The 18,500-nt window shown below is 37.6% G+C and overlaps 2 protein-coding genes across 14 annotated transcripts in view; one reads left to right on the top strand and one right to left on the bottom strand.

Annotated features, from left to right (window-relative positions):
* SUSD1 (sushi domain containing 1) overlaps positions 1-18,500 on the top strand; it is a 305,056-nt gene that overhangs the window by 272,349 nt on the left and 14,207 nt on the right. For 4 of the 13 annotated variants that reach the window (XR_009251480.1, XR_009251479.1, XM_058694523.1 and 1 more), the window contains one exon: positions 83-465. The exons of 3 other annotated variants lie outside the window; for them this stretch is intronic. Coding sequence is in view for 3 of the 10 variants with exons in the window: in XM_058694529.1 (XP_058550512.1) it covers positions 83-120 (38 nt within the window). In the remaining 7 variants the exon portion in view is untranslated. Of the gene's footprint in view, positions 1-82; positions 466-11,262; positions 11,607-11,788; positions 12,310-18,500 lie in introns of those variants that run through there. 6 more of the 13 variants (XR_009251484.1, XR_009251482.1, XM_058694524.1 and 3 more) reach the window with 3 other exon arrangements.
* Positions 1-18,500, bottom strand: part of UGCG (UDP-glucose ceramide glucosyltransferase) — a 37,337-nt gene that overhangs the window by 3,486 nt on the left and 15,351 nt on the right. Inside the window, exons 2-7 of the mRNA XM_058694547.1 lie at positions 15,270-15,411; positions 7,481-7,583; positions 6,646-6,747; positions 5,051-5,163; positions 1,435-1,613; positions 103-189 (exon numbers count right to left, since the gene is read on the bottom strand). Of these exons, the coding sequence (XP_058550530.1) occupies positions 103-189; positions 1,435-1,613; positions 5,051-5,163; positions 6,646-6,747; positions 7,481-7,583; positions 15,270-15,411 (726 nt within the window). The remainder of the gene's footprint in view (positions 1-102; positions 190-1,434; positions 1,614-5,050; positions 5,164-6,645; positions 6,748-7,480; positions 7,584-15,269; positions 15,412-18,500) is intronic.

Raw genomic sequence — 18,500 nt, forward strand, 5'->3', positions numbered from 1 at the left:
ACTTTTAGATATTTTAAATATCAAGTTAGACCATGTAAAAATTACTCTCTCCCCCCTTTTTCCTTTAACCATGTATAAAAAGAAGAAAGCCAACTGATTTACCTGATCATTCTGGATTGAAATTGGGAAATTGAATAAGAGCCAGAGTTTTGCATTGCAACCTGAGTGGACATCGCAAACCTCCAACCTCTGAAAATTAAGACAATTATAAAGTGAACTGTGATGATGGACACCTGCAGGCATGACTGGTTATGCATTTACTTACTCATCACTATAAGGAGTTAAGAACTGTTGGTGTTCAGGGTGACCCTAGTTCTCAGGATCAGCACCCTACTTAGGGTGTATCGTACTCCTGGATGTTTTAGCAAATACACAGGACTATGACAGTACCATCTAGAACTGGGAGGAGCTACAACCTCTCAGTTTACAGTTTAAAAAACTTAAAATACAGATGTTCTCAAAGTACCAAGTGGAGTGGGTTCGTATTTAATAGTTTAGTCTCGCGTCACCTAGGTGGCTCAGTCGGTTAAGCGTCTGGCTCAGGTCATGATCCCGCGGTCCGTGAGTCAGAGCCCCGCGTCGGGCTCTGTGCTGACAGCTCAGAGCCTGGAGCCTGTTTCAGATTGTGTCTCCCTCTCTCTCTGACCCTCCCCTGTTCATGCTCTGTCTCTCTCTGTCTCAAAAATAAATAAACGTTAAAAAAAATTAATAGTTTAGTCTCTGATCACTACTAACCAAAACCAAAACCAAAAAAACCCACCAAATCAAATGGCGGGCAGTGGGGGGTGGAGTGGGGTGGGGTGGGATGGGGAATATGTGTGATGTGTGTGTGGATATTCAACACACAACTATGAGCCACATGAATAGCATCATGAATTTTTAAAACATACCAATTTTTAAAATCCTATCTTTAGTAAATATCACACGAGGCAATGAACCCCTTTAAAAGCAAACAATTTTGTGATAGAGAAAATGTTAAGCCATTCATATGAATCGTTAAGTGGCTTTTTAGCAGAGCATCAAATAATCTACTGAGAAATTAAAAAATGTGGAATCATATTCTTTAAACTTTGTAAATCTTTAAATTTAAATCACCTGCTAGCTTATGACTGCACTAACATTTTTAATTCTTCTAAAACACATAGAAATTTACATCCATAATAATGAAAATTTATAATCACAGAGAAGCTTCCTTTTCATTATGTCAAATCACATTAATTTAAAGAATGTAGAACAATCATTTATTCACATATTTCTTTCGTAACAATATCTATGAATAGGAATTACTTTCTTAAAAAATATTGACCTATTCTGTACTCACTAGCAAAAACTAAAATAAAATAGCCCCTTAAGCCACGACTTTAACAAGTACAATAAACCAACAGAAGTCAGGTACTAAAAATACTACAGCCTAATGTGATTTAGTTTGCTTACCGGTCAGCTATGGCTTTGGCCATAAAGTAATCCTCAGCAATGTATTGAGCAAAAGCTATAAGCCCTCCTGCTTGATCTAACACATCCTTTCTCATTAAACAAGACATTCCTGTCACACATTTGAAGCCAGTTACGTTGGCAGAGATATAGGACCTTGGATGAGAAGTTCCAAAATATACCTGCCGAAACAAAAGCAAAAACATATGTGTGTAATTAGGATGTTATGTTAAAAGTATGGTATGTATAAACTTTTTTTTTTCCGAAAGAATATCCTTTAGGTATGACTGAGTATCTTATTATTCTTACATAAACTACCTGAATAAAAATTATTATAAAACAGTGTTTTCATGTAGCAGGCAATCAGTAATTTCTTGTTTGGTTGACTATTCTTGTTATTACCATTACAAAGAAAAATATACTTCTAGGAGGGAAAAGTATATATCGTATTCCCAAATAAATACTGTCTTCCCTAAAGATTCATCCAAATAAAACCTAATTTGGATATAAGTCAGGTAAAAATAGGACTCAAACGCATATAAAATATTCATTAATATTATATATTTTATAATATATAATATATATTGTACTTTAAATATGTGTAACTGCACTCACACACCCCTACACATAAAGGTATATGTATATGCATATATGTGTATGCACATGTGTTTATGTGTGTACTCACACATGCATACATACACACAAATACTCAAATACTCACCTGTAGGTATATCAACCTACAGGACAATCCTGTTTCTAAATTCCTTTTTTGCACCCTTTTTCGCATAGCTGTCTGTTTCCTGCCCCTGAGTCACTGAGCTTCTTCCTGATTTGCCCAATGTTATCTTTCAATGTATCTTTCACAAACAGGGAAGATACTGAAATTGTCTTCCATTTTACTCCCCCTTTCCCTAGATATGCTTTGAAGTCATGAGCTATGCAAGTTGCTAAATTACGGGTGGAATAAAATGGTCATCATCCTAATTATTAGACATAAAACCCTTTTGTTTACATCTTAGATATGCTGCCTTTCCTAACTAGCTTGAAATAGAGAACGGTGATTTTTCCCAATGGCAGCAGTTACATACACACAGCATGGAACAAGAGAACTAGCAGGGGTGGTGACAAATAATAGGATTCTTGCTGCCTGCTCGACATCCAGACTGTAGTGAAGTTGTGGTTTATGGGGCTGAACTGAACCAAACACTGAAGACCAGAAGCGCACATCTTAATTTCTTAAGCAGTTATTAAGTGAGGCTTTAGGAATGAGGTGGAAATAGGGACTCCATCAAAGGCTCCCAGGACTTCTTTACAGACTGGAACAATCCCTCTATTTCCATTCACTCTAAGTATGGCAAGGAGGCCTTTAAGGATTACATTTAACCTAAGTCACTGATTTGTGTGATCTGGGAGATGCTTACCACTGCCATTATAAATCAACTTGGATATTTGTAAAACAAAAGTATGATGTGGCATATAAGAATAAAAAGTATTTTATTTTTGGGGTGCTTGGGTGGCTTAGTCGGTTAAGTGTCCAACTTCCGATCAGGTCACAGTCTCATGGTTCCTGAGTTCAGGCCCTGGCATCGGGCTCTCTGCTGGCAGTACAGAGCCTACTTTGGATCCTCTGTCCCTCTCTCTCTGCCCCTCCCCCACTCACACACTCTCTCACACTCTCTCTCAAAAATAAATACTAAAAAAAAATTTTTAAGTATTTTATTTTAAAGTAACTACTCAGAGTTTCTCTTACTAAACAAAAACTCTGATATTTAAAGACTTGCAATAGGACAAATCTATTCATGGGCAGTATTAAGAGATCATGGCTCAAAGTGCCAAAGGTTAAATTCCACACACAATGTACCTTTACCCCCTAAGATCTGTAGTAATCACAAGACTGCAATTCAAAATCATACAAGTGCAGATACACTTAAAAGCAAGTTGACATGTTTAAAAGATTGCAACCATATGTCCTTCCCTTATGACGTGAAAACATTCTTCCTAAATGTTTAACGGCACAGGAATGGTTAAGTCAGGTCTAGGATAGGATGATAGACTATGATACAGTCAACAAAAATCACTTTTATAAAAAATTACTCATGAGGTGCCTAGATGGCTCAGTCAGTTAAGTGTCTGACTCTTGGTTTCATCAGGTCATGATCTCATGGTTTGTAGGTTCAAGCCCTGCGTTGGGCTCTGCACTGACAGCATGGAGCCTGCTTGGGATGAGCTCTCTCTCTCTCCCTCTCTGACTCTTCCCTGCTCATGTGCTGTCTCTGTCTCTCTCAAAATAAATAAACTTAAAAAAATTAAATGTTGCGGCACCTGGGTGGCTCCGTCGGTTAAGCGGCCAACTTTGGCTCAGGTCATGATCTCGCAGTTTGTGAGTTCGAGCCCCACTTCGGGCTCTATGCTGACGGCTCAGAGCCTGGAGCCTGTTTCCGATTCTGTGTCTCCCTCTCTCTGTCCCTCCCCTGTTCATGCTGTCTCTCTCTGTCTCAAAAATAAATAAATGTTAAAAAAAAATTTTTTTTTAATTAAATGTTAAAAATTATTAAGGATAGGGAGAAAAGCTGATGAAGTGACAAAAATCATATATGAATTGTTTTTAGATACCACCTCAACATAGGAAAAAAAATAGAAACTTCCTCTAGTTGGTAGGGTTATGGCTTGTTTTTTTGCTTCTTACATTTTCCCACAATTTATAGTTTATATAATTCTATTATAGGGTGAAGAGAAAAAAATGGAAACCACAAAATAAGTTTGTTCAGTAATTAAAAAAAATTTTTTTTCAATGTTTATTTATTTTTGAGACAGAGAGAGACAGAGTGTGAGTAGGGAAGGGACAGAGAGAAAGGGAGACACAGAATCCAAAGCAGGCTCCAGGCTATGAGCTGTCAGCCCAGAGCCTGACGCAGGGCTCGAACCCACAAACTGCAAGATCATGACCTGAGCCAAAGTCGGACGCTTAACCAACTGAACCACCCAGGCACCCCTCTCCAGTAATTTTTAGAAATCCATTTTAAAAGGAAATCAAATGGATTTTATAACAACTTATAATTGTAATAACTTATAATTTTATAACAACAATTTTCCTTTGTTGTGTGTATTTGAAATACTCTGATATTTAAAAAAGATTCTTGGGGTGCCCAGCTGGCTCAGTTGGAAAAGCATGTGACTCTTGATCTCAGGGTTGTGAGTCTGAGCCCCACTTTGGGTGTAGAGATTAATACTTAAAATCTTAAAAAAAAAATGATTTTCAGATTAGATTTCTGAAAGAACTATATGTCATGTGCTTTTATGTAAGCCTAGAACCAAACTCTAGAACTGAAAGCAAGGACCAGAAGGAAACAATATACTGTGTTCAGCTGGTAATGAGACCACAAGGTATTTCCTGTACACATCCATTCACTGCCAGAGTGCGGCTGTGAGTGATTCCAGGGGCCCAAGAATTTCTTCACTACTAAAACAGCTACTCTCATCTTGAGGATGCCAGTACTTAGCAGGTTAAAACAGACTTAATTACAGTTAACTTCACCTAGTCCATCCCAACTCTCAGAATAATCTCAAGTTTCTGGAAGATCAGGGATGCGACAATATTATCTACGACAACCATACTTACCTGTTCTAATGTAGCAGCAAAGCCCTGTCTGTCTGCTACATAGGGCAGCCCATGAACCAGGCCCACTTTCTCTGTCATTTGGTTAACCATGTCAGTAAGCGTGTCTGGAATTACTACAATAAAAAAAGACAAACAGGTGGTGAGGGAAAGAGAAAAAAACAATCCTTTTTAGTAAAATGCCCACCAATGTGAAATGTATTTTGTGAGCTGTTATAAAGTTCTTTTTACATCTGGATCTAATAAAATCATTCTCAATCACTTTTCTAAGTAGAATACAAAATTTCAAAAAGGCATACTTTATGATAAGCTAATTTACTCTACACACTTTCAGGCTACTATGTGCCAGAGCCAGGATATACCTTGAAAATGGTACTCCCCCTATTTCAGAACCTCCAAACTAGAATGTGGACAATGTGTTCCTAACGGAAAAGTTACAGGAGCAGAGCTGAAAGGACCTCAGTTGTTACGTTGGTTTCCTGCACTCTCTAACTACAGGAGATGAGCCTCCACTTTCTTGGAGGATACGAGATATCCTATGTCATAAAACTGCTAATGGGAATTGAATGAGATTATACTTGACCGAGAGATGAACATATATTATGAAAACAAAACAAACGTATGATAGAAAATAATTTAAGGTAGCAAACACGAAGAATGAACGTAGTCTCTCTGTCCATGAATTGACAAGACTCATAATGAGCCTGATTAATTAGGCATGTCACACTTCTATTAATTTTCACATCTGTGTTTCAAGCTAGTAAAAAAAATTTAAATCACTGTCCCCTCTTCAAATAGCAAACACCTCCTACCTTTTTACATGACTTTGTATTTTTATTTCCTTCAAAAATACAAAAGCTATGAACAAACCTATTGTATAAAAGTGTATTTGGGCCTTAAATACACATATTCTACAACAGTGGTTCCCAACTGCTGCCCTGCAGGGGACACTTAGCAATGTCTAGGGACATTTTTGGTTGTCACTACTGAGAAAGAGGTGCTACTGGCATCTAGTGTGGAGAGGCCAGGGATGCTTGCTAACCATCCCATAGGGCAGCCTCAACAACAATCACCCAACCCCAAATACTGAGCTTGAGAAACTTACGGTAATTAGAATATAAATGTTTAAAAATGCAAACACGCAAATTATGATTTCAGTATGTTTTCCTCCTAAAACCAATTAAAAGCCATGTTTGTATTTCGGTAAAATATTCACTTATTAATTTCTGTCCCTTTGTGTGAGACAGTATTGGTGCCACAAACAGATTAAAGTAAAAGACAAGTTATTACATGAACTCGGAAAAATTTACAACTATGAAAAATCTCGTGTAAAGGATTGTATGGTAGCCCGTGACTATTCTTTTTTTAATAGTTGGAATTTTCTCTTCAAAACAAAAACAATTCTACAGATGTAACATTCTAGAGTAGCATTCAAAAAAATTCCAAATAAGTATAACTTGACATTTTACCATGAAATAATGATGAAATGAATTACTTTATTAGGCAAACAAAAAGGATTGACACATGTATTTTTAGAATGCTTTTGGCATTTTATCATCAAATGAATAGTTCTGTAAAACAAATAAAAAGCAGCTCACCTCTTATTCCACTATCACAGATCCATATCAGATCATACTTTGCAACTTCATATCCTGGCATTAAATTATTAATTTTAGGGTTAATGCCAACCTTTTTGCCACCTAAAAATTTAAAGATACAACTATGAAAGATTCATCCAACATTGAAAATATATTCTATTATACAGATACATGGTAGGGAGAAGTGAAAAGTACCTTTATACGTAATAACAGAAACAAACATACTTTAATGTGTTTTGCATTCCTTATTATTCATATTTAGAAAAAATTGTTCGTTCTCAAAAAGAGAATTAATTTGTCTTTGAAAATATATTAGTTTCAGTTTGATTCTTAAATTATTGCATCAATAGTTAAGTATGAATCAATGTTTAATGGCAAATATCTCTCTACAAGTCTTTAGAATAAGCCTGCAGGCTTTTGAAAAATATTCTTTTTGCAATATAATAAAAGTAAATTCTATTGCTCACTCCCAACTACAGTGAATGAGATATAAGAAGGCCCACAGGTTGAAAATAGTAAAGACACAAAAATAACAGATTCTCGTGTCTGAGAAAAACATAACTTGGGGTGTTTGTTTTTTTTTTTTGTGGTTATTTTGTTAATCCCAGATATGGAAAAACAACGACGACCACCACCACCACCCTGTGTTTTTATAACTTAAGTTCTCTCGAAAGGCTAGAAACACCTTTCCCTACTCTAACAAACACGCAGAAAGCAAACATCCCAATAACGTCAGTGGGTGGCTAACAGCTTAATCTATAGTTTAATGCAAGGATTACTGATACTTAATACTATTAAAGCAAAAGGGTTATGGTAGAATTTATTTGTTACCTACCAATAAACAATCTAGCATCAACATTGGGGTATTTTCCAAGAAGCTTCTTACATACATCAATGGCTGGATCATCGTGATCTTGTACACAAAGGAGTACTTCATACTAGTCAAAGAACACATTTTACGGAGATTAAACCTCTTTTACAAAAATAAGCACATTATTGGTATTTACTGATTGATAAAAAGCATTAGGAAAAAGAAGCCGTTGTACACACAGCATTTAAAAGTTAAGAGAGTACTCATAACGATGCAAATACTTATGACATCAAGTGTTGCTTTAATTGAGAGCAGCTTCTCCAGAACAGGGGCTGATTTGCAAGCAGCAGAGATAATGAAGAGACTGGCAACCCCCACAGTTGGAAGTCTTGCCATTCCCAGACAGGCATGGCCTGAATTAAACTGGATCTCAAGCTTCTCTGTGGCCTTCATCATGAAACATCTCCCTGTTCTCTAGAAGCTCTGTCTCTGAACTTACTATTTCATGAAGGTGCCATAAAGTATGTATCAAATCCCAGAATGATCAACGTAAAGAGTTTTTCCAAACTCTTCCCATGAAAAGGACAAAGTGCTATTAGATTTTCGCTGTATAATAATTTTTTGAAATAAAATAGAATTTGGTTGAAAGTCTATCATCCTGAGAAGCATGATTAGCCTTCTAACAATGAAAATATCCAGGGTTTTATTTTGCTCAGTGCTACATTTACTCTTTGATAAGATGTTTACTCTTTGATAGGACATTAGGGAAGTCATTTCTTCACATTTGACTGGCTGTGTCGGTTACCCTGGGACATTTATTTAAAGAGAATACTGGGCCCCACTCTTACTTTTGAATTAGAATCTCTGGGGGCAGTTCAGACATGTAACTAGGTTTAAAAAATCTGGAGCTGAACCTTTAAATTACCATTTAATAAACTACTACATTTTTTTTTAAAAAAAAAGTGTTTGCTTTCACATACAAAGATGCTACTTTATTATTTTGTGGGATAAGTATTCTTAGTAGTAACTTTTTTTTTTTAGGTGCTGCTAAATTCATGCTGACTCAGTCAGTGACAAATATCCTACCAATTCTCTTTCTAAAATGGGATGGACATTTTTAAGCAAAGGAGGGAGGTTAGTTGTGTCCCCGAAAAAACAAAGCTATGTGTTTAAAAAAAAAAAAAAATACGAAGAGCTAAGGACATAGCTTTCTAAGTATCTAACATACAGGAACCAGCTCAGGTAAAGGGAAACTCAGCAAAAACTGGCAATATGGAAATTAGGGGCTGAGTATGAGAAGGGCCAGGACTAACTAAGGTCAATGAAGAAGGTAATAAGATTTTTTTTTTTTTCAAGTGGAAAAAAAAAAGTTTTCTCAATAGTTAAGTAGACTCTGGGAAAACAATGTATACTTTTCTCATACTTTCTACCTACTATTATTATACATTCTATCAACTAGCTACCTTTAATGATGACTGATCAAAATTGCCACTCAGGAGGTATTGAAACCAACTTTATAGCTACCTAGTCTTCAAGGACCAGATAAAAATCTGAGAATGGGAAGGACACCACTCCTGCCCACGCCCTTCAATTTTCCAAAGGGTTGACTCCTAAATCCTGTAAAGCATCAGTCCTCTTCCCAACCTGACTCTCAAAACAATGTTCCACTGAACTAGCCAAAAGGCATCGACCTTAACAATGAAGATCAGAAAGATTAAGTGACTTTCCAAAGGGTAAAAGTTACAATTAGCTTCCCTCCTAGAGTGAGCTGCTCAGCCAGCCTTGCTGTAAGAATGCCTAGTTTTTCCCAACACCTCAGTTTCTTTAATGCTTTTATAATTTATGCTGTTTTGCAGGTATGAGCAAATACAAGTGAAAGGAAATGTTCGTAAATGATACAATTCCATAAAATATAATTTAAAAAGTTAATCTTTGCTTTCTTCCCTAGCAAGAGAAAATTTTGCAAAATACAGCTCTAGAAAAGTATTCAAAGGAGACAGAGTTTACCTTTATTCAAATGTAAGATTTAAAGTTTCCATTTTTATTGATTATGCCTTTTAATTTCAAATGAAAACCAAACACCTCCTGATTAGCCAGAGTGCAAATAAAACTCAATTCACATTATCTAAAAAACGTTCAGACTTTTATTTAAACACACGACTTATGCTTTTGCTTGTTTCTGATATTGAAAATTATACCAAATAGGAGGTAGCATTCCAAGTATGTTCTAAGGTATTAAATGTTAACCAGGAATCTTGATTTTTCAGCTCTGATAACCACCTCTGTGTCTTCAGTTTGATCAAACATTTTATTTGCTAGGAATCTCTGTATTGGAATAATTAAATCACTCCAACTACACTGTAACTGGCAAAACACAGCATATTAAGTTGGTTGAAAGCTTTCTTAGCTAATACAAAAAAAAAATTTTTTAGGGGTGCCTGGATGGCTCGGCAGGTTAAGTGTCTGACTTTGGCTCAGGTCATGATCTCACGGTTTGGGGGATCTGAATCCCATGTCGGGCCCTATGCTGACAGCTCGGAGCCTGGAGCCTGCTTCGGATCCTGTGTCTCCCTCTCTCTCTCTGCCCCTTCCCCGTTTGTGCTCTCTTTCTCTCTCTCAAAAATAAACAAAAAAAATTTTTTGTATATTTTTACACTATCTAAAGGATCAAATGTAAGTATATATGTTCAAAAATATAACATTTATTAAAAATATTACACTTTAAAAATATTTCAAGAAAACGCTTACTTTAATAAATGGGCAGTATGAATCTAGAAATAAACACCAGAGCAATTTATTTATTTATTTTTAATAAACTTTTCATATCTCTTTATTTTATCTTATTTTATTTTATTGAGAGTGCGAACGGGGGAGAGGGGCAGAGAGAGAAAGACAGAAATAGAGAATCCTAAGCACGTTCCACACTCAGCGCAAAGCCCAACACAGGGCTCGATCCCACAACCCTAGGATCATGACCTGAGACGGACACTCAGTTGAAACAACCAGGCACGCCTAAAACCCAGAGTAATTTAGATGAGAAGATTAGTCTCCAGCAACTCCTTAGTAATTTCCTTTTCAAACAGTACAATGACTAAAAGGCTGAGAACAAGAGAGGTGTAGGAAATCCACAACCTGGGATCCAGCCCTTTGATATTCAAGAAGTGAATGTCTGAAATGGCAATAATCACGTATGCTACGTTCAGATGCATATATAGCATTAGATTTAGGTATATAAATGACATAAGAAAAAAGGGCTCACTGATTCAGCCCTGTAGACATTAGGAATATAAATTTTGAACTATAGCAAACAAGACAAAACATCTTCTTAAAATAGAAAACTTTTTAATGATATTAATCAATTACATTGCATATCAAGTAGGAATATCTTGAATTGTCTATAATAACTACATATCATTTTTAAAGAAAAATTTTATGAGGGTATTTGGATTACAGAATATAAATTTTCTATGACAAGAAGAGATTTAGACCCCAAATGCCTAGAACAGTCTCTGGCATGGAACGATTAATAATACACTTATAAGTTAATGCATTTGTCTTTAGGGTAACTTCTGAGTAAAAGATAGATGCCAGGAAGGAAATGTTTCCTAAGAACACAGCTCTGAGTTCAAAGACTGGACAAGTTGAGTTATATGCATCTCTATTTTCAAGAAATAGTTTGTTTATACTGTTTTCCAAATTTACTTGGTAAATTCCTAATCTTGCAGATTTGGAAGTTTCACTAACATACGTTGTGCTTGGTCTTTTGATAACGGATTCGATTTTCTGTCTTCTAATTCTTTGTTTAGAAGACTATCCAGTTAGAAAACAATTCTTCTTAAGGAGAGCTACACCACTGGTAAGAAAGAGTCTAAACATGGCACTGGACTTGTAACATTTTAAGCCAATTGTGTATTTGCAAAAGAAGCAAAAAACCCACCACAAAGACCACAGCCTCACTCTGGTAAGAATTCTGATCATTTAACTAGAAAGCTCTTCATATGGCAAGGATTTACTAAAGTAAAGCTATTTTGCTGAATCTTCCTGCTACAGCTAAATCTCTCCCTAAATGCCTTCTTTGCTGCCACAGAGTGCTCAATTTGCAGAAAATGAATTCCATGGCTTTTTCATTCCCCCCCGCCCCCAAAAGAATAAATATCAAAATAAGTGAATTGATAAGACATGTAAAGCACAGAAATCTTTCAGGACAATTAGCATAGTAACAGTCTCACCAAAATTTAAACCTAGAAATTTAGAACAAGTACCAGAACAAGAAATTTTCTTGCACGTGTCCAAAATTAAATTTCTGACCGTGTTCTTTTTTTTTTTTTCTAGAATCACCTATAATGTTCCAAATCAAATCAGGAGGAAAAATTTAGGTCCAGGATGAAACCAGACATACTTCTCTAAAACAGTGTTCACACTCGACAAAAAGCAAATAGTAAAGTTTGCTGGGCCTGGCAGTCACACAAATGTTCGTTTCAGGACTACAGGCCTCCTTGGGCACACAAGCGACTTGTCTGTTCACACTCAGATTGATGGGAGGTCAGTGGTTTCACTTCAGTTTCTTGTGGAACATGGGCCATTGCTCTTGGTCTTTTAAAAATCAAACAAAATTGGGGCGCCTGGTGGCTCAGTCAGTTAAGCATCTGACTTCAGCTTAGGTCATGATCTCATGGTCCGTGGGCTTGAGCCCCGCATTGGGCTCTGTGCTGACAACTCGGAGCCTGGAATCTGCTCGGAGTTCTGGGTCTCCCTCGTTCTCTGCCCCTCCCCCACTCACACTCTGTCTCTCAAAAATAAATAAATATTTAAAAATTTAAAAAATAAAAAGCAAATGAAATGCCGTGAGATCCAAATTTTCCTTTAGACTGCAGGTGCTTAACACTTTTCCTCCACTTTACAAACTTTCAATTTACACAGCTAACAGTACTTTTATAATTAGTAAGTAAAATTTTGAAAAAGTAATAAAAACAATCTCTTACATTTGGAGTTCCTCATTTTATAGTAAGAATCAAAGTAGTTTTCTCCTTGACGAATTTAAATACCTCAAAGGCATAATTTGTGAAAAAAGCAAAAACAAGAGCTCTTGAGATAATCCCACATTGTAATAAAAGAAAAATCATTCAGAAGAAGAAATCAGTTATCGACTTACCCCAAATGTTCAGAATTAATGGATACATATGTTCCTGGATTATTTTTAGAAACTCTTTCTACAACTAAAGCCCACACTAACTTTCTCAACCAATTAAATTCTGTGACTATCATCTCACGAGGGCTGCCACATAGAAGTTCCATAACTTAGTTGAGAGTGGTTGAATGGGGAAAGGGTAGGATGAGGATTAAAAAATTGAAATGTGACATTAAGTTTCACAAGGATAAATGTATGATTCTAAGCTGTTCTGAGATTTAATAATAATCAATGAAGATATTCTTTCATTTATTAAAAAAATCTCTTGCACCTGGGTGGCTCAGTTGGTTAGGCGACAGACTCTGGGTCTCAGCTTGGGTCATAATCTCACAGTTTGTGGGTTCAAGCCCCACATCAGGCTCTGCACTGCCGGTGCGGAGCCTGCCTGGGATTCTCTCTCTCTCTCTCTCTCTCTCTCTCTCTCTCTCTCTCTCTCTCTGTTCCTACCTTGCTTGCACTCTCTCTCTCTAAATAAACAAACTTAAAAAACATAAAAAAAAAATCTCTCTGCATATATTTATACAATGTGAGGCTTGAAAACCTTCCATTTTTATTTTATTTTTACGTTTATTTTTGAGAGAGTGCAAAAGGGGGAGGGACAGAGAAAGGGGGACACAGAATTAGAAGCGGGCTCTGCGCTGACATCAGCAAGCCAGATGTGGGGCTCAAACTCACAAGATGTGAGATCATGACCTGAGCTGAAGTCAGATGCTCAACTGACTGAACCACCTAGGCATTCCTGAAAAAACCTTCCATATTCCTTATTGCAAAGCTTATTTTACAATTAATTTTATTAAAGGCCACTTTTTGCACTTCTAGTTGGGAAAAAAATCAAGTATAGATCTTATTTTTTTAAATTACATATTCAATTTATGGGATAGATAATACATGCGTGATTCAGATCTCTAAAATTATTAAATACATATATAATACACAACACACACAAATTGTAAGAAAAACACATAATGGTTTTGCTTAAAATTAGCTTCAAATACCTCGACTTCCAAACTTTAAAAGCAGTAATATAAAAACACTACAAAATAACTGAATTATACTTGTGTCTACATACTTAATAAGAGCTGCATTAAGGCTATCACGTCTGTGTCTTCTCTATTCTTTTCACTGATGCTACTGAGAAAAATAAGAGCAAAAAGAAAGAAAATAAGAGCATGAAAACCAGTTACTATGAGAAGTGTGGTGTGTATTTTATCTTCCTTCTCATTACTTGGGTTACACTGTCCTAAAGAAATAGGAGGGAGTCTCCAAGTGGCAAAAACTATAGAAAAGCTGAGACAGTGAGGGTAAAAACTGAGGCAAGTGAATAGAGACCATGGAGGGAAAATTCAAATGGACTTAAAATCAAGCATGTAAAGGGGCGCCTGGGTGGCTCGGTCGGTTAAGCGTCTGACTTCAGCTCAGGTCATGATCTCACAGACTGTGAGTTCGAGCCCTGCGTCAGGCTCTGGGCTGATGGCTCAGAGCCTGGAGCCTGCTTCCGATTCTGTGTCTGCCCCTCCCCCGTTCATGCTCTGTCTCTCTCTGTCTCAAAAATAAACATAAAAAAAAAATTAAAAAAAAAAATTAAGCATATAGACATGTAAAGAGACATTCAAAAGCAGTGTTTCAAACAGGCAATTTAAAAAGCGGAGATGAAGCTAAATACATAAATCGAGGAATAGTTAAGTTCTCGTAAGAAACTATAGGCAGAGGGGCACCTGGGCGGCTCAGTCGGTTAAGCATCTGACTCTTGATTTGGGCTTAGGCCTTAACCTCATGGTTTGTGGGATCAAGACCCGCACAGAGCTCCTCAAGGTCCACACTGACAGTGTGGAGCCTGCTTGGGATTCTCTCTCTCCCTCTCTCTTTGCCCTTCCCCCGCTCATATGCTCTCTCACTCTCAAAATAAATAAATGAACTTAAAAAAAAAAAAAAAGAAACTACAGGTGGAATATTAAAAGGAAGAGATAAAAAGAATACTCTCATCTCAACAAAACTGGGAATTCTCCAATGAAGGATTAGGTTGAGTTCATAGATCTACAACTTGTATAGATAAATGATAGGAAAAAAACAATTGGGCATTAAAACTCAGAAAGATACAGAAATTAGAAATTAGGTATGAGGAAGACCCATGTTATCACTAACTGTAACCTATTCATGGCTCAAAAGCCACATTTTCAAGGGGGTTTATGTTTACTTCTAGCTATCCTGAATCCCATTTCAGACCATTAAATGCCGCTTTTTCTTTCTCACTGCCTCTTCTTCCTGTCATTCACGTACAACTCTCATGGAACAAGATTTTTATATTCAAATTGCCAGGCACTTAACCATGTCCGAGTTCCAGGAGGTTTACTCACAGATTTCAAATTCAGATGGACAAGCGGTTACAAAAAGGAATCTGCACCCCTCCCTTCCTCAACCCCATTTCTGTCCTGTGACTGCTGCTACTAGAGCATAAGTTGTATGAGGCCGAGATCACCATGAATGTTTAATACCTTCACCTTTTACAGTATCAGAATGCCTCTTTAAGTGTTTACCATGAGGGAGAAGCGTGTGCACGCACACACACACCAAAAACCAAACAAACATGATCCCACCCATTTCTAATGAGTACATGACTGTACTTACTTTGGGATAATCCAATTCGAAGAATGTCTCCAAGTTGTTGATTAGGTTAGGATCTACTCCTTTCAAAGGTTTCAGAAGAGACACACCTGGGAGCTTGCTATATGGCTGTTTGTCCGTTGCCTTCTTGTTGAGGTGTAATCGGCTGAAAAGCAAATAATATATACGTTATTTCTGGAGAACATAATAGTGCTATATAAAGTATGCGTCAAGCTATCAAGAACCTACTAAGTTCTAAGTTAAATTTTTTTTTAATTGACATCTTTTTAAAGGGTTATCTGAAAATGGAGGAAAGTAATCAGGTAAGCATCCAGTTTAGGAAAACCAGACCTAAGCAGAATGAATGTTCCAATGGAGGCTGGAGCTTAAGAGTGTTGTTTATTGCTGTACTCACAGTGCTTAGAGAACTATGCTTGGCAAAGAGTAGGCATTCAATAAATACATGGTGAAGAAATGAATTATAGTGTTAGCCTACACATTAACTGTCCTTCCTCCCAAAGAGTCATCAAAAGAGACCAAAAACTATAAAAACTGTAGGGGGTGGGGGGAAGGAAATCCCTATCTTCCCCAGAAAAATAGAGAAGTGTAACCAGAAAAATCTGAGATATTTCTATAGTAAGCAGTCCACATAACACATGATTGAAAGAAGCACTAGGCTACCAGCAGGACAAGCAAGAAAATGGGATAACTAGCAGCACTCCCAATATTCACAAGCTCAGAATGGCTGGGATGGAACAGAGGGAATTTGAAATCTCAATAATGGGAAAAATGTCTGGTAATGACACTGGAAGATACACCATTGCCACCAATTCACAGATAAGTTGGCCAAGGTTCTCAGTGCTGGCCCATCCCATGGCTCTTGAGGAGGGAAGCCATGCCAATTAAAGAGAGAATTTGCCCCAGTTAATGTTCACGGTGTCACAACAAAGAGAAGAGATGCCTTTCAGCAGAGTGATGATGTTTCTAAAGGAGGTCACCAAAGTCTTCCTCCCTCCTTCTCATAAGCACATCTCTAAGCACTCAACAGTAATTACAGGTTAGAACAATCAGGGGGCCGCGTGCAAGATATTTTAAGACACACGTTCTTCCACATTTTAACATCTCCGAAATCAATGGCATCTTATGATTGGTAGCAGCCAGATGGCAGTCCTAAATTAATAGCATGAAACCCAACCAATGAAACCTTCTAGAAGATCAAGAAAACACCAGCATCCTGGATTTGGTGAAATACGCAATTAATCTATGAATGACTTCTGGAACTACATTGCTGCCATCATCCAGAAGAGTTAGCCATGGGCTCACTCTCAGCTAATTAAAGACAGGGATGTGCCACAGTGAACATCTAATGTTTCAGATAAAGCCATAAAAGACTTTACAGAAAGAAAACAGGTTACCTACAATGGAAAAAAATGTAAACCAACAAAAGATTTCTTAAAGAACAAGGTGATACCAATTTCTGATCCACAGTCCCCAAATGCTGGATAATAATGGGGCACCATTTCCAGCAGGGCTGCTCATTATGGTCAGTGAATAAAGTGGCTTTTTACTGGTCTGTGATGAGAAGAAATTGAGAGAAGCATTTAGAAATGTTTATAGCACTTTGACCTTTCCATGCCATCCACACACATGATCAGTATGTATGTATGTATGTATGTAGTTAGTAGGCTCCCAAAACAGGGCTTGAACTGACAACCCTGAGATCAAGGCCTGAGCAGCGATCAAGAGTCAGACAGTCAACTGACTGAGCTACCCAGGCGCCCCCAGTATTTATTTTTATTATAGTTTACCAGAGTATTAGTCCATGCCAGACTGGAAAAATTTTAAAGAGCTGATCCTTTGCCATAGATAGTTTGGAAAATATTCATCTACCAAGTTCATTGAGAGGTTGGACAGAGGTAAAACCATAATCTAAAATTTATATAACCACAAAAATGACCACTATTCCATATCTAACAAAATGGCAGATTAGATGTCTGAGGAAACCCAGCCAATAGAGAACATATAGACTGCTGGAGACAAAAAAACTTATATATTTAATTGATTGAACCAGTTGTATCCACATGGTTCAAATCACTGAAGATATTAAAATATTCACGTAAAAGAAGTCTCCCTGTCGCCCCTGTCCCCCATCTGCCACGTTCTCACCACCAAATTCTCAGCAATATTAGTTTCTTGTTCATCTTTCCAGACTTTTAAAAAATGCATATACAAGCCAACACACATGCACACAGCCGCGCGCGCGCACACACACACACACATTCTTACAGAATGGTTATAATATTCGATACCACTGCACTCAAAGCATGTTTTTTTTATTATTTAAAAAAAAATTTTTTTTTTTAACGTTTATTTATTTCTGATACAGAGAGAGAGACAGAGCATGAGCAGGGGAGGGGCAGAGAGAGAGGGAGACACAGAAACTGAAACAGGCTCCATGCTCTGAGCTGTCTGCACAGAGCCCGACGCGGGGCTCGAACTCACGGACCGCAAGATCATGACCTGAGCCGAAGTCGGACGCTTAACCGACTGAGCCACCCAGGTGCCCCTCAAAGCATGTTTTTAACGTTTATTTATTTTTGAGACAGAGACAGAGCATGAACGGGGGAGGGTCAGAGAGAGGGAGACACAGAATCAGAAACAGGCTCCAGGCCCTGAGCTGTCAGCAGAGAGCCCAACGTGGGGCTCGAACTCACAGACCGCGAGATCATGACCTGAGCTGAAGTTGGCCGCCCAACCGACTGAGCCACCCAGGCGCCCCTAATCCCTTTTTTTAAACAATCATTTTTGAACCCCGAATGTATACTATGCATTATCCTGTGTGCTGGAGATACAGTGATGGACAGGCAAATTCCCTACTGTCAAGGAGCTGCAGTCTAATGGGGGAATTGCACATGTATAGAAGTTCTTCTTCATATAAAACTCTTACGGTCAACCAAGCTATGTCCTAAAGCAATCTATTAACTTCGCCTGCCACACAGAGAAATGATGTTGGCAGGTGCCTTGGCCTTGGCCAGTGTATTGTAAACCAATCTGTAGCTTTCAAAACATGATCAACAGCCAATTTGCGCCTGGAGTCTCAAAAGTGGCCCAAGTGGTAGAGTCTTCCAAGTGGGGTGGCTCTGACAGGGTCTACAAGGTTTCCTGGTTTCAAACCAGTTTTTACTTTGGTATCTCGGGGCAAGGTTTCTGCATCACTTAGAATTGAACTTGAGCCTACTGCATCCACACATTGCA

The sequence above is a fragment of the Neofelis nebulosa genome, chromosome 12 (genome assembly GCF_028018385.1).
Source record: "Neofelis nebulosa isolate mNeoNeb1 chromosome 12, mNeoNeb1.pri, whole genome shotgun sequence".
Taxonomy (NCBI): domain Eukaryota; kingdom Metazoa; phylum Chordata; class Mammalia; order Carnivora; family Felidae; genus Neofelis; species Neofelis nebulosa.